General features: G+C 38.6%; 1 protein-coding gene and 1 long non-coding RNA gene across 2 annotated transcripts in view; one reads left to right on the top strand and one right to left on the bottom strand.

Annotated features, from left to right (window-relative positions):
- Dennd5a (DENN/MADD domain containing 5A) overlaps positions 1-16,738 on the bottom strand; it is a 93,082-nt gene extending 76,344 nt beyond the window's left edge. The window contains exon 1 of the mRNA XM_005380255.2: positions 16,575-16,738. Within this exon, the coding sequence (XP_005380312.1) occupies positions 16,575-16,713 (139 nt within the window). The 5' untranslated portion in view covers positions 16,714-16,738. The remainder of the gene's footprint in view (positions 1-16,574) is intronic.
- Positions 15,897-16,761, top strand: part of LOC106148046 — a 5,017-nt gene continuing 4,152 nt past the window's right edge. Inside the window, exon 1 of the long non-coding RNA XR_001233166.1 lies at positions 15,897-16,438. This is a non-coding gene — a long non-coding RNA (uncharacterized LOC106148046). The remainder of the gene's footprint in view (positions 16,439-16,761) is intronic.

Here is a 16,761-nt window from a genome sequence, read left to right on the forward strand (position 1 = left end):
AAAAAAAAAAAAAAAAAGAAAAGAAGGTGGCTGAGTATGATGAGTTGTTTTTTCATCTTCTATGTTCTGTTGATCCTTGGGTCTGTTTTTTTGCCAATGCCATGATTTGTGTGTGTGTGTGTCTTTTTAAGACAGAGTCTCACTATGCAGGTCAGGCTGGTCTTGACTCATTTTGAAGCTCAGGCTGGTCTGTGAGACAGATTCTATTTCTACTTTACAGATTCAAAGACTGAAACACAAAGATAAACTGACCAAAGTCATACAAATAGTAAAAAGAAGAGGTACGTTTCAAACCCAGGTTTGAAACCCTTGGGGCACTAGTGTCTCCTTTATCATCACAGATGAAATTAAAGAAGAAATTTCTACAAATTCTTCTTAATTAAATTAAAGAAGAAGTTTCTACAATTAAATGATAATGCCAATGCAACATATTGGAACTTATGAGATGCAATGAAAGTGGTCCTACCATGGAAATTTATAGCGGTGGATTACCATATCAGAAAAATAGAGTGCACTCAAATCAACAACTTAATGTTGAACCTCAAGCTTCCAGAAAAAAGAAGAGCGAGTCAAGCCCAAAGCTCATAGAAGGGAGGAAATTATGAAGATCAGAGCAGAAAGCAATGCAATGGAAACTAAGAAAACAATATAAATAATCAATGAATCCAAGAGGTGGTTCTTTGAAAGGTTAAATAAAATTGACAAACCCTTAGCCAACCTTATCCAAAAAAGAAAGACAAATCCGTGCAATTAGCATTGAAAAGGGTGAAACAACAGATCTTGCAGAAATCTACATCAATACCTACTTCGAGAACCTGTACTCAAACAAGATGGAAAACAAAGAAGAAATGGATAGATTTATAATACATATGGAATTACCAAAACTGAATCAAGAAGATATAATAATCCTAAATAACCCAATGTCAGTCAGTGAAATTGAAGTCGTAACTGCAAACCTACCAACAAAGAAAAGCCCAGGCCCTGACAGATTCACAGCTGAATTCTACAAGAAATTTAGAGAAGACTTAATGCTCCTATGTCCCAAAGTCTTAATGAAATTGAAAGGGAAGCAATACTGAACTACATAGTGAGACTCTATCTCAAAAAACCCAAAAAAGAAAGTGAAAAGAAAATGGAAAGAAATCCCTTGTTCTTGGGTAGGAAAAACAAATATAATGAAAACTGCCATACTTCTAAAATTGTTATACAGATTTAATGCAATCCTGATCAAAATACCAATAACATACCTCACAGAATTAGAGAAAACAATCCTAAAATCCACTTGGAACCAGAAGAGACCTAGAATAGCAAAAGAAATTTTGGGTAACAAAGGCAAGGCAAGGGGCATCACAATCTCTTACTTGAAATTACACTACAAAGCTACTGTGATAAAAACAGCATGGTACCACCAGGTATGGTGGCACACATCTGTAATCTCAGCACACTCCCACTGCTGAGGTAGGAGGATCACTGTGAGTTTAAGGCCAGCCTGGGCTATAAAGTGAGTTCAAGTCCAGCCTGACCTGCATAGTGAGACCCTGTCTCAAAAAGACACACACAAACACAAATCATGGCATTGGCAAAAAAACAGACCCAAGGATCAACAGAACATAGAAGATGCAAAAACAGACATCCATGAATGGACATTTGGATTATTTCCACTTTTGGCTATTGTAACTTGTTATGCTGTAAACATTTATGTGTATGTTTTAGTTTGAACACTTGTGTAGGTATGCATTAAGAAGTGGGGATGATATATCGAATGTTAACTCTGTAGTTTTTTTTACAGTTTTCTTTCTTTTTTTATTGGTACATTTTAGACGTACATAATGATAACTTTCATTATATGATCTCTTAATAATAGCCCATTCTTTCTGAGGTGAGAGGGAATCTCAGCATTGTTTTAATTTGAATTTCTTGAATGACCAATGATATTGAACATTTTTCAATTTATTTATTTGCTATTTGTACTTCTTCATCTGAGAAGTGTCTATTCATTTCAGATACCCATTTTTGGATTGGGTCTTTAAATTTGGGGAGGTCCGATAGTTTTGAGTTTTTAAATATATTCTAGGTATTAGTCCTTTGTCTGAGGAATAGCTGGCAAAAATTTTTTACACTCTGTGGATTGTGTCTTCACTCTGTTGGTAGTTTCTTTTGCTGTGCAAAAGCTTTTTAATAAGATGAGATCCCAGTTGTTGATTCTCAGTGTTATTTTCTATGCAATTGAGGTTTTGTCCGTAAAGTCTTTGCCTACACCAGTTTCTTCAAGAGTCTTGCTTTTTATCTTTCAGAAGATTTACTTTTAATATTTAGTTTTAATTTAGTTAATTTAGTTAGTTGGAAGATTTAGTTTTAATATTTAGATATTTGATCCAGTTCACTTTTAGTTTAGTGCATGTTGAAAGATATGAGTCTCATTTTAATCTTTGGCTTGTGGGAAGCCAGTTTTTCCAGCACCATTTATTAAAGAAGTTATCTTGCAGGGCTGGGGATTTAGCTCAGCGGCACAGTGCCTGCCTGGCAAGCGTGAGGTCATGAGTTCAGTTCCCAGTACCAGAAAAAAAACAAAAAAAAAAAAACAAAAAAAAAAGAAGTTATCTTTTTCTATAGCAAACTATGGCAAGACAGGGTAAGGGTAAACTGGCACATCAATTTCAAGAAGAACATTATAGAAGATAGGGATACACTTCAGGAGCAGAACACCTGCTTACCATACATACATAAGGCCCTAGGTTTGCTCTTCAGCATTACCAAAACAAAAAAGTATATAGCCTTATATATATCATCATACATGAAATAGGTTTAAAGGTTTATCTAATTTGGCCTAATAATTATCATATTTATACCACAGCAACAAACACAAAGATTTTTGTAAAGTATATTTGTTGTAAAATTATACTTAAAAAGTATGTCAAAAACTAAAAGTTATGTTTATGAATGCTTAATGGTATAAAAAAGTATTCAATTACATTTAATAATATGAAAGAGTACACTGAAAAAGAACTAGGTGAGACTCTATCTCAAATTTTAAAAAACAGGAAATACAAAATCATATTTCTCTGTTTATGTTGATACTCTCCCCGCCCCACCACCTCAGTAATGGGGATCAAATCCAGGGCCTTCACACTGAGCTGTCTCTTTTTATTTTTTTTTTTTTTTTTGAGACAGAGTCTCAGTTAGTCACTAAGTTGTCGAGGCTGGGTTTGAACTTGCAATCCTCCTGACTCCAGCCTCCCAGAGTGCTAGTATTACAGGCACGCACCTCAGTGCCCAGCTTGATAATCCTAATTTTACAAATATGTATTCATTATGTGTGTACATATTTTTTTCACTGTATTTTTGCATCTTTGGTGTTTCCTACTCAACTGTTTTTAATATTTAGAAATACATTTGAAACACACAGGACAAAATATTACTAACAAAGAGTTTCCATAAATCAATCAGAAAAAAGATAAAACACCACAACAGAAACATGAACGAAGACCTGGACAGGCAAGTCATAGACGAAATATACAAAGATACATGAAATACATGAAAAGATGCACATCCTCACAAATAATTAAATGTAGATTAAAGGGCTGGGGATTTAGCTCAGCGGCAAAACGCCTGCCTGGCCAGTGCAAGGTCATGAGTTCGGTTCCTGGCACCGGAGAAAAACCAAAAAAAAAAAAAAAAAAAAAAATGTAGATTAAAACAAGATATATTCTTCCTAAAAAGTTAGGCTGTTTTAGAAAAGCAGTAACATTTATTAGAGTTCAGACTCTCATATACTGTTGGTGGGAGTCTAAATGGTAAAGTTTGAAGAAAGTAATCTGGTAATATTTATTAAAACTTAGAATGTGCATTCCTTAGACTCAACAAAGTCTGGTTTTAGCAACTAATGCTACAAAATGACTCCCATAAGTCTGTAAAAATAAACGTACATAGATTCTTTTAAAAACTGTAAGTATCCCAAATGTCCAGCAGAAAGATCTTTGTATTGATGAGTGATATTCCTTTAAGAAATTATCTGTAAATACAGAACATGTCACAGTGTGAAATAGACCCTCATCAGGCTGAGTGGGTTTCTGTTCCTTGTAACTGAGTAACTCCTAACTATAATCAGTGAAATTTGAGGAGACTACAGCGCCAAAACTGAGAAACACTCGTGAGAGAACATCAAGTGAAAAAAGTCAAAACAAAATTTTACACTTTACATTATCAAGTACACATACACCCACACACAATAAAAACTGGAATGATGATTATATGCATATATACATACATAAAATATATTAAGCTATACATTAGGATTTATGTACTTTACGGCGCTTAAGTTATGCAATAAAAATATTTCAATACTGAACTTCACTAAAGACAACCAAATGTTCATAGAGGATGAAGGAATTATAAGAGATTTCTATATCCTTTTATAATTTCTAAGTTCTCTATTAAAAATATATAAATATTATTAAATATAAAAATAAACTTTTTGCTGGGCATGATGGCACACACCTGTAACCCCAGCACTTAGGAGGCTAAAACAGGAGGATCACCATGAGTTCAAGCCCAGCCTGAGTTCAAGGCTAGCCTGAACTACGTAAAAAACAAGACTCTGTCTAAAAAAACACCCAAAACACTGAAAAGGAAAAAAAAAAGTGCAGCTCATGGTGGCACATGCCTATAATTTTAGCACTCCAGGAGGCTAAGGCAAGAGGCTCCCAACTTTGAGCCCAGCCTGGAATTCAAGGACCAAGTGAGACCCTGTCTCAAAATAAAAAATGAAAAAAGGCTGAGAATGTAGCTCAATGTGAAGGCCCATCACTTCCCCCGACAAAAAGTGCAAGTGCAGCTTTTGTTGCTATGCTATCCTAACATTCCTAGTGCCATTTACCCTGCTTCACTTTTGCCAGAGCCTTTTTTGCCTCGGAACATACTACGTAAGTTGCTACCTTAGGTTTAATTTTTTAGCATCTGGCTTCCAGTAAAATAGAAGATTGACAAAGAGAGTTTCATTCATCGATGGGTCTCAAGAACCTCAAATCACTACGAGCAATCAATTGGAACTCAGGAAATACTTGCATGAGGGAATGAAAAACGAGGAAAACTAACTTTGCAGTCTTCTAGACAACTTGCTGCCTATAAAACAACTCTAAATTATAAACATACTTTTTTGTGGGGGCAGTACTGGGGATTAAACCTAGGGCCTTCAGGAGCTACATCCCCAACACTTTTTTTTACTCTGCAATAAGGTCTCACTAAATCACTAAGTTGCCCAGGCTGGCCCTGAACTTTCAATCCTCCTGCCTCAGCCTCTCGAGTGCTGGGATTACAGGTGTGCACCACCAAGCCCAGCTTCTAAATTATAACCATACTTTAATTATGCTAATATCAGCATATTGCAGTTACTGTTTTATATGCATAACCTCAGAAAACCGTAAGCTCCTCAAGGCAGGACTGTGTCACACACCTTTGAAAACAAGTTGGTCTTTCAATACAAAGGTATGTGATAGAGGACTTTAGAGACAAGGAAAGCAAATTTCCAATTTTTGTTTTTTAAGTTTGGCTTATTTACTTACATTCTTTGCACTTTAGTTTCCTAATCTATAACATGGGGATACTGCCACCTGGTATGTGCCACCGAACTGTACTCAATAAACAATAGCTGTTAGCTGGGCATGGTGCACATGCCTGAAACCCCAGCACTAGGGAGGCTGAGGCAGGAAGATAGCCAAGAGCTCAAGGACAGCCTTGGCTACAGAGTGAGTTCAAGGCCAACCTGGACTACATAGTGAGACCCTGTCTCAAAATAACCAAGAATAATAAAAATCCCAATAGCTGTTAACTTAATTATCATCCCTTAATAATGAGTGGTATGCAGGGCATGGTGGCACATGCCTGCAATCTCAGCACTCAGGAGGTTGAAGCAGGATCACTACAAGTTCAAGGCCTGCCTAGAATACATAGCAAAGCACTGTCTCAAACAAACCGAACAATAACAGTAGTAGTAGTAATAATAATAAGTGGACTGCTACTCTAACCTCACTTTCTTGCCTCTTATAACCCACAGTACACTTGTAACCAAACAATCACCTGAGGCTAGCACAAAAGGGGTAGAAAAAAAGCTAACTTGTTTTTATGGAGAGCAGCTCAATAACCTTGGCCTTATTAACTGCACCAAACTCATAACCAAATAATAAAGAAGTCAACTGAGCTAGATCAGCACACCAACAATTCTCCACAAAGCACTATTCTTCTAGTAGACAAAATTACACATGCACTATTTTCCATGTAATAGAAACGAAAGAGAAATAATGTGTTTGACTCAAATGTGAGAAAATAGGGGGAAAGCAGGGAGAATACTACATTAAGTATTAGGGAAAAAAAGGTTTAAATGCTATTTGGTCATAAAGAACCTCAGAGCTCAACAAAATTGGATGTCAGTTTAGCAGAAAATATCTCTAGATATTTTGTTGTATTTATGCTATTGTTCAGAGTCTCTTCAAAATTCAGGTATTGCCAGTGTGACAGCAGTAAGAGGTGAGACCCTTAAGAGGTGATCAGGCCATGAGGCCAGCTCTTATTTTAATAAGACCCTTTCTAGTAGAGGTTTCCCTTAGCACGTAGCAAGCCCTCTGGCTCTGCCATGTGAGGGCATAGCATCACCGAACCTCCAACCTCCAGGATGGTGACAAATGAAAAGTTCTGCTTTTTTCTTTTTTTTCTTTTTTTTGAGATAGGGTCTTGCTATGTGGTCCAGGCTGCCTCGAACTCACCATGAGTTCCTGCCTCAGCCTGCTGGGATTACAGGTGTATGCACCACCACACCCAGCAAGTTCCGCTCATTGTTAAGTTACCCCTTCAGTGACATGAGTTTATAATTTTATTACATTTGAATTTTTATAATGACCTACAGCTTTATAATCAAGAAAAAAAATTAATGGTCACTATCAAATGAAGACCAGAAAAAAAAAGAGACACTTAATTTACCCAAAATAAAATCTCTGGTTTTTCTTCAACAACTACATAGCCTCAAATTAATCCCTATCATCACGAATCAAGTCTAAACAGTATTAGAAGCCCATGTTTCAAAAACTTCAAAAACAAGTTTTTGAATATTAAATATGTAATAGTATTAGAGATGACACCTACAATCTTCAGTAAAGAACCTTCAACATTCCTGGAAAGTAATTCTAATATCTTACAACAAAACTGCGTGTGAGTTGCTATAAATTAATCGGGTTTATCTACACACTGTCTTATAAATTGTAATCTGTGGTTAGTACCTCTAAATCATTTTCCACTCCCAGTCTTCATTCCCTTAAAAACCCTAAAAGTTTCTTTGTTGCTTCCCATATCCTTCCATTGCAAATAATAAAAGGCACAGCCAGACTCCAAACTACAATCACAAAAGATGCAACTAAAGATTACATTGAAGGATTTCTGAGGTTAGCAGATGCAAATCTTTTTTTTTTTTTTTTTTATTTCAAAGAAAGGCAACTTCAGGTAAAAAGGATGAAACATCCTGCAACCACCACCACAAATGTGAGACAGAAAGAAAGAGTGTGCTTCCTAGAAGCAAAACCCTACTACTGTAGGTTTTAAAAAAAAAAAAAAGAAAAAAATTCCAGAACTGATAAAGTGGGGTGAGAGGAAAAACAAGTAATCTTAACCACAATTCAGAAAACACGGGCTGTGCCTCTTCTGCTGACACATCTCCTCTACTGAAATATGGGTTAGGGACTGAACCACAAAGAGGCCACACTCCACACCACACAATGCCACGTCATACCCCTAAGATTCAATGACTAAGCCATTGCTCTAGTTTCCCCTATATCTGTAATTAAAAAAAAAAAAAAAAAAAACACCTTTCAACAACAACAACAAAAAATGACTCTGGGAGGCTGATGCAGGAGGATCACAAGTTCAAACCCAACCTGAGCAACTTACTAAATTGCCAAGACTTTGACACAAAATAAAAAAGGGCTAGGGGTATAGCTCAGTGCAAAGGTCCTGGACTCTATCATTTGTACCAGGAAAAAAACAAAAACAAAGACACATCATCCTGCATTCCAGCTACTTGGGAGACTGAGGCAGGTGGATCATAAGTTCCAGGCCAGCCTGGGTGACTTAATGAGACCTTGTCTCAAAATAAAATTAAAAGCCACGCCTGGTAGTGCACACCTGGAATCCCAGCACTCAGGAGGCTGAGGCAGGAGGACTGCCGTGAGTTCAAAGCCAGCATGGGCTACCTATCAAAACCCTGTCTCAAAAACACAAAAAAACAAACAAAAAACTAGGAATGTAGCCAGCAGTAGAGCTCCAGCCTAGTGTGTGCAAGATCCTGGGTTCCATCCTCAGTACTGCAAAAAGAAAGCCAAACCTCATCATTACTACAGCAGCAGACAGGAGATTTGTACTCTTAACAGTTCTTCCTAACTTGCTGGGTGACACCAAACAGAACATTTTATTTCACATGGAACTAAAAAAATTTAAAATAGTTTAAAAGTACAATGCAAAACTATAAGGTCATTTAAAATCATTACCATCTGTCAAAAATGGTGACTGGTGACTTGTTTTCTAGCTCTGGCATTTTTTTTATTCAGTGATCAACATAAACCAGTGTACACTTGTGTTTTGCCAACTGGGAATAGTTTAGAAATCAACAAATCCCACATTTACAAAGGAATGAAGCTGAATGACAAGAACTTCCAAGACTTCCTCACTGCTCAGGCCTCCCAGCATTCCATGGAAGCATTTTCTTTTTTCTTTTTTTGCGGGGGATGAACACACAAAGCACTGAGCTACCAGATTTCCCTGAAAATAAGACCTAACTGGACAATAAGCGCTAGTATTCATAAGTCCTACTCGGAAAATAAGCCCCAGTTAAGACTGTCACCCAGATGGACACATTTAGTACTTCTGCTGCAACACATGACAGACATATTTAATTATATAATAATAATATATAATTAAATATAAATAAATACTATTGACACTAATACTTAAAACAAGCTGGGTGCGGTGGCACACACCTGTAATCCCAGCACTTGTGACTGAGGCAGGAGGATTGCCCCAAGTTTGAGGCCAGCCTAGGCTACATTAATTCAAGGCCAGCCTCAACTACAAAGTGATACCCTGTCTCAAAAAATAATAAAAAATAATAACAGTAATACTTAAAACAAATGATAACATAAATTATAATGAAGTATTTGTAAATACCCAAGCAGGCACCTTTGGATGAGAGGTAAACACCCATGCAAAGGGATGAACTTGAGACTTACTGCTGAGTGGCCAATCGAAGTACAGACATCACTCAAATAATGTGTGCATTTGAAAACAAATGGACATGTTTGGGTCTAATATGAATCTTCATAATTCTACACATTGTGTGTGGTAGCAGAGTACTTAATGTAGTCATGTAAAAGAAATATTTTCTAAATTTTGGTGCCTCTAGTTTTTCATTGTTTTCGTGTGGAGCGTTATTCTTAATGTGTCATCATTTTTGTTACCACTCCTGTCTCATAAGTCTTCAATTAACATTTGATTTCACAGGAATTTTGGGAGGCCTGGCCTGCAAGAGTTCATGGTTTGGATGAAGAAATCATGGCATACGAGCAGGCTACATGGACAAGAAGTGCTATTGCTGGACACGAGAGATAGGGGCCAATGGTCTACAGGAAATGGAATCGCAGGAATTCAGGCAGGGTGTGGAGAGTTATGATGATGTTCCAGAAGATGACACTAGTGTATTTTAATAAATGTAGACTACTGTATATGAATAAATTTAGGTTGTTATACATGAAAAAAATAAGACATCCCCTAAAAATAAGCACTGTTGTGTCTTTTGGAGCAAAAATTACCAGAAGACATGGTCTTATCTTTGAAAAATATGGTATATCCCCAGCCATTTATCCTTTTTTTGAGACAGGGTCTTGCTATGTAGTTCAGGCTGGCCTTGAACTCACTATGTAGCAGAGGTTGGCCTCCAATTCCTGGCAATTCTCCTGCCTCAGCTTCCCAAATGCTGGGATTACAGACTTATAGGCATGTGCTACCATGCTGAGCTCCTTTTTATCTTTTTATTTTGAGACAAGATTGTGCCCTGGCTGTAACAGGCCCAACTATACTTGTCGCCATCTTATTTCCTGGTTATATCTGATCCGCTGGGAACTTACTGAACAGTTGAGATCTGACACATACTCTCACTTTCCATTATGAAAGGACCCTGCCACTCATATACTCAGCCTGTGGTTCTAAATATTCCCAAACTAAAACCAACACAGAACACGTGGAGCATAAGCATATGACTAATATCTGCCTCACTTAATAACTTTTAAGAACAAAATCTAAAAATATGCCAAGGATAATCTGGGCTTAATCAATGAATTCCACAAGAAGCCACCAGCTACTGAAAGGCAAGCCTTCCTCTCTCTCTCTGTCTCTGTCTCTCTCTCACTGGTTCCTATCTCAAGTAGGAACCTTAAACTAAGTATAGGGGCTCCCATATGAACCAGGTTCCTGAACGCTCCAAAACCCTATGAGAGTAAATCCAATCCAGGACAACAGGAACTGAGAAGTGAGCCAAGCACACCTTCTAAAAACAATAAGCTAAAAGAAAAAAGGCATATAAAAGGATATAGGCCTGGAAAAGGGCGTTGTAAGGAATATTCTTTAAAAATAAGGAATACTTTATTTTTAACCTAGGAAGGAAGGAAGGAAGGAAGGAAGGAAGGAAGGAAGGAAGGAAGGAAGGGCTGAGGAGGATCTAAGAGAATTTTGTTTAAGCATCAAACACTGGGACTCCTAAGAAGAAAAGAACGGAAACCTAATGTTATTAAAGTAAAATATACTTATTTTCAACATGATCTTTTCTACATGAGGGAGATAAAGTTTTTCCAAACAAATTCAGCATGTGTTTTTACACTGCTTTGGGTGGCTCTGTAATTACTTCCTGAGTGTTGGTCTCTTCTCTCAACTTGTACCTTACAAAAGAAAACACACCACCTGACTTTAGAAATCTCCCCCTCCCACAGCAACCTTGGCTAAAGCAAGCCATCAGGGTTTAAGTTTCTCTGCAGCTAGTAATCTGGGCTTCATATCACAGACATCCTTAGAAAATAAACGTGAAAGAATCTGCCCAGCAGCCAAACTGGTAGACAAAGATAAAAAGTAAGGATTTTGAGGGGGTAGTTTTTGGTTTTTTAAGATAGGGTTTCACTATGCAGTTCAGGCTGGGCTTGAACTCATTATGTAGCCCAGGCTGGCCTCAAACCTGGGTGATCCTCCTGCCTCAGCCTCCTGAGTGCTGGAATTACAGGTGCGAACCATCACATCTAGCAAAAACTAAATTTACTTCACACTGATTCCCAGTTTGAAACTGGCTCATTAAACATTTTTTTTTCCCTGTGCTGGAGATCAAATTGGGTCATGTCCCCAGCTCCTTCATCAAAATTTTATAGCTACTTCATCTCTATAAAATGAGGGAGAGACAGCCTTTATGTCTTTTACATAAGATACTTAGGGATATCAGATGTAAAATCAAAACCACAAGTTATCACATACACTAGGGTAGCTATAATAAAAAATAATAAGTATTGGTGAGGTCATGGACACTGCTGGTAGCAGTGTAAATTAGAACAGCTGTTTTAGAAAACAGCCTAGCAGGTACTTGTGCCCTCAAAAGGTTACACATAGTTACCATTTGACCCAGACATTTCATTCCTAGGGACTGTAATAGTCAAGAGAAACAAAAACATGCCCATAAAAATGTACATAAATATATGTAGCAGCATTATTCATAATAATCAAAAAGAAAAATAAACGTCCACAGACTAATGTATAAATAAAATGTGGTCATAAAATGTGGTCACCGAGCCTGGGGGCACACCCCTATAATCCCATTACTCAGGAGACTGAAGTGGGAGGACCACCACTATGAGTTCAAGGCCAGCCTAGGCTCCACGGTGAGTTCAAAGCCAGCCTGAACTACAAACCAAGACCCTGTCTCAAAAAAAAAATAAATTAAATAAATAAATAAAATGTGGTACATTCAGCCAGGCATGGTGGCACATGCTTGCAACCCCAGCACTCAGACAGAATGAGTCATGAGGATCCCAAATTCAACCCCAACCTGGGCAATTTAGCAATTTACCAAGGCCCCATCTTAAAGAGTTAAAGTAGGGAAGGGAGGAATGTAACTCAGTGGGAAGGCCCTGGATTCCATCCCCAGTACCACTAAAAAAAAAGTGGTACATACATTCAGACCAGCCATAAAAAGGAACGACACATTGCTACATACAACATGGATGAACCCTGAAAACTTTATGCTAGAAAATCAGTAAGAAATTATGTATTATAGAGCTCAAGGCTAGTCTGAACTATACAGTGAGACCCTGTCTAAAAAAAAAAAAAAAAAAAGTACACATTGTATGTAAAAAACTATGTATTACATAACTCTATATGTAATATCCCTAACAGGTAAATCTACAGATTGAAAGTTAGACTAGCAGTTGCCTAGGGCTGGGATTAAGCATTTAGGAGAAAAATGGAAAATACTAAGAAGTATGGGTTTTGGAGTAACAATAAATATATTCTAAAATTGACTGTAGTGGTTAACTGTACTACTTTGAATATACTAAAAATCACAGAAGTATATGCTCTAAATAAGGTGAATTATATCTCAGCAAACTGTCATATATATATAAATATATATAAAAATATGGGGTAAAGTGTCAACAGTGACTCTGGCTAAAAGATGTACTGGGCAGGATGTGGTGGTGCACACCTATAATCTCAGCTATTTAGGAGACTAAATGCAGCAAGATCACAAGTTCAAGGCCAAGCTGGTCAACTTAGACTGTCTCAAAATAAAACAGCCTGGGGATGATGTGTGGGTTGTTAGAAGAGTGCCTGCCTAGCAAACATGAGGCCCTGGGTTTAGTCTCTAGTACCAAGAGAGAAAGAAAGAAAAGAGAAAGTGGGGAAGAGGGGAGGGAAAAGGAGGGGAGGAGAGAGGACAGCAAATAAAAAGAAGTCATAAGTATTCTGGAACATAACTCTCAGACAGAGAAGGATAAACTGACAAAAGAATTCTATATCAAGATAAAGCTTTCTGGGTGTGATAGCACACAATTATAATTCCAGCACTTGGGTGGCTGAGGCAAGAGGACTGCCCCAAATTGGAGGCCAGCCTGGACTACAGAGTGATTTCAAGCCAGTCTGGACTACACAGTGAGACCCTGACTCAAACAAAAACAAACAAACAAAAAACACCACAAAACAAAAAGATTAAACCTTTTCGCGCAGTCACCTTTTGTGAACATAAAGAAAAAAGGAAAATGAAGATTCCCCAGGACACTTACATATCAAACAGGCAGAAAGGACTGGACTCCACTATGATCTGCCTTCCCTCATAGGATGCACCAACAATAATGGAAAACATAAACTGGAAGTAATTTTTCCAGTCTGGTTGATCTAAAAGGCAACAAGCATACACCATTTCCTGAAGTTTCGCAATATTTGTGTTTCATAGATTACCATCCTCTCCTTCAAACCTGAAGTACTTCCTCAACTAACCAGAAAAGAAAATTAATTTTCACACCCTCCTTAGTCTCTCACACATCAAAGAACTACATGACTTGCTTAATATGCTTGAGACTGCAAAGAAAAGGAAGCAGTGACAGCAAGAGACACCGACAAAATTCCAAAGATCTGAGTCTATGCAAGACTCCAAGCTCCACACTTACTGTTGAAAACAAAGCAGATGAACCCTAATCCTTCTCCACAAAACCGGAGGCAACAATGAACACCTCTGACTTGCTTGTACTGGGTACATTTTTGAGAGTTCAGAAGTTACCTGAGATATATAATAATAACTTAATTTGCTTAGAACACCGACTCAATACTTCTCTAAAAACGTGTGTACAATTATGACTTCCTGCAGTTTCACTCACTGTGACATCATCAGTTTGGAAGCTATATGGCAGTGCTGAGGACAGACAATACACCCCAGAGAGTCTCAATATGGACTGTACATAGCTATTTGTATTCTGTTTTGTTTTATTAAAAGACTCCCTCTGGGTAGTCCAGATTCCCCTCTCAACCCACCAGAATGAAATTAAGAGGGAAAATATCCTTCAATCAGTGTCTATTCTAACAAAAGCCACCTATTGGATAAAATAGGTTGGCAGTCCACTCCTGAAACCACATTTAAAAAGACTGAAAATCTGCTTTACACATTTAGAAAACTCATCCCCCTTTATTCTCTCAATAAGCTTGCAGAGGGATATAATTTTAGCTTGCCATAAACCAGATAATTAATAGTTGTTTAAAAAGAGTAACAGTTTTCTTTTAAAGAAAACATTTTTGAGGTTCTACTTCATAAGATGCCTTTTAAAAAAAAAAAATCAAAACAAAGCTTTTGCAAATAAGGAGAGGAAGAGGGACTGAAGAGAGGGGAGAGGAATGGGGAAAAAAAGAAGCAAGATATATCACGTACCGGTACGAATTCCCTATGATGAATGTTATCATTATGTATATCTAAAATGTACCAACAAAATTTGCAAAATGAAATAAAGCCTTTTATTTACATTCTCTTTCCCCCTGGCAGGGTGATCTCACTTGCCCTCAGTCACAGCGATAGTCAATATGAGAGCAGTAATGTCTAACCTCAAAACAGGCCCTCACTCACAGTAACTGCCTGCTGTCATTCCTATGTTTATCATTTGTCAGCCATCCTCTTTATCTTCTAGAACACATACAACTTCACAGACACTCACAAGCACAGCATGAAAATAACTGGTTAATTCCATCTCTAAAGTTCATTAAGAATCACTGGGGGGGGGGTTGTTTTGTTTTGATTTAATTTGAGGCAGGGTCTCATTATGGAATTCAGGCTGGGCTTGAACTCACTATGTAGGCCTCAAACTCTCCACCATCCTCCTGCCTCAGCCTTCTGAGTGCTGGGATTAAGGCAAGGGCTGGATTACAACCCTGAGCCACCACACCAGGTCCATGAATCACTGTGTTATTTTTAACCTTTCTCAATATGTTAAGTGTTTTCTAAACACCTCTGGCCAGGACAATAAAATACAGTTACATGTCAAGAGAGGAGCACTGGGCTGGGGATGTAGCTCAGTGGTAAAGTGGTTGCTTAGAAAGCACAAAGCCCTGGGTTCCACTGCCTGCACTGCAAAAGCCATGCAATTAGTAGACTGTAGGTCCCACTTTCCAGCACTAATACCTGGAACTGAATTCCAACAACTACATCATTCCAAATCACAAATTTAACACATATGAAACAGATGACAAATATCTGTATTATAACTTTGTTTTTGTTTTGTGGTACTGTGGATGGAACAAACACAGGGCCTTCTTACTGAGCTATATCTCAACCCTGTTTTTGGAGACAAGATCTAAATTGCCCAGGCTGGGCTCAAATTTGCAATCCTCCTGCCTCGGCCTCTTGAATGCTAGGATTACTAGTGTGTGGCACCAAGTCAAAACACTGAACTTGAAACAGTAAAGCACCCCAACAAATGGCTTACCATTAACTCCATTACTGATTCATGATTTTTCTCCAGTAGCTATTAATTTGTGGAAATAACCTGTTTTCTTTACCTTGATAAGGCATCAATTTTTTTTTTTTTTGCAGGGGCGGGGGGGTGGCAAGAGAGAGGCCAGGGTCTTAGTTGCTAAACTGCCCAGGATGGACTCAAATTTGCGATTCTCCTACCTCAGCCTCCCAGAGTTCTGGGGTTACAGATGTGCACCACCAAACCCGGCTTGTATTTTTTTTAAAAAAGACAACCCACTTTTAGCATTTGAAGTGTGCATTTAATTTTTCTCTTAAGAAACACTGGAAATTTTCTGGTGACTTAAGAAGAGGAGAAAAAAAACTGCCCTGTCATATATGAAGTAAAATTAGTCAACAGGATAATCACTTTCAAAAAAGAATCATCGTTAAAGTGTACAGTAACCACAGCATGACAGAAAAGTAGAAAGGCGTTTCTCTGATCAACTCAGGATGACATAACTTTAAGGTATACCACAACAAACCTCTAAACTCTTCAAACCCGGGCAACTGGACACGACAGACAAAACTTTCCCAACTGCGGTAATTCAAAGGCGTCAATGACAGTGCGGTGGAATTCAGGGGGATTTTAGCACTCTGATACCCTTCTGCAGTGAGTGCTACATCTGGTCAGGGACCCATCATAACCACACTCGCCCTTTGAAAGACACATCCCAGCCTCTCCAACTAGGACGCTGGCCTTTTCTTCCCGAATGAACCCGGCCTCACAAAGAGCACAAATAACTTTTCATAAGAAGGCACGGCCCCAGAGTGCAAACAGGCCCTTTCTGGTGCCAAGGGAGTTCCTATGCTTCCCGATGCCGTCCAAGCTGACTCTACGCCTTCCTTCCTGTCCCTTGGAGAAGAGCAGCGCTGCGATCGGTAGGAAAACCCCGGGGCCCAGCGGATGGGCTGGGTTCTAACGGTTTTGAGGAACTGGTCTCTCGGGATCTTGGGGCGAGGCCAGATAAACTTACCAAGTTTTTGTTTTGCTTTTTAAAGTCTGGGTGGAACTTACTTTCACTAGGATGTAGAACGCCTCCTTCCCTCCCATCCGATTGCTGGAGGACGAGCTCTCCCCTATTTTGTAACAAGTCACTCGACCTCCGCGGGGCTGAGCGCACACAACCCGTCCCCTTCGCCGCGGCCACCGACATGCCACGGCGCAGAGGCCGGAGCGGCCGCGCGGACCCCGGGGCGGGGGC

The sequence above is a fragment of the Chinchilla lanigera genome, unplaced genomic scaffold (genome assembly GCF_000276665.1).
Source record: "Chinchilla lanigera isolate Chin_1 unplaced genomic scaffold, ChiLan1.0 scaffold00013, whole genome shotgun sequence".
Lineage (NCBI taxonomy): Eukaryota > Metazoa > Chordata > Mammalia > Rodentia > Chinchillidae > Chinchilla > Chinchilla lanigera.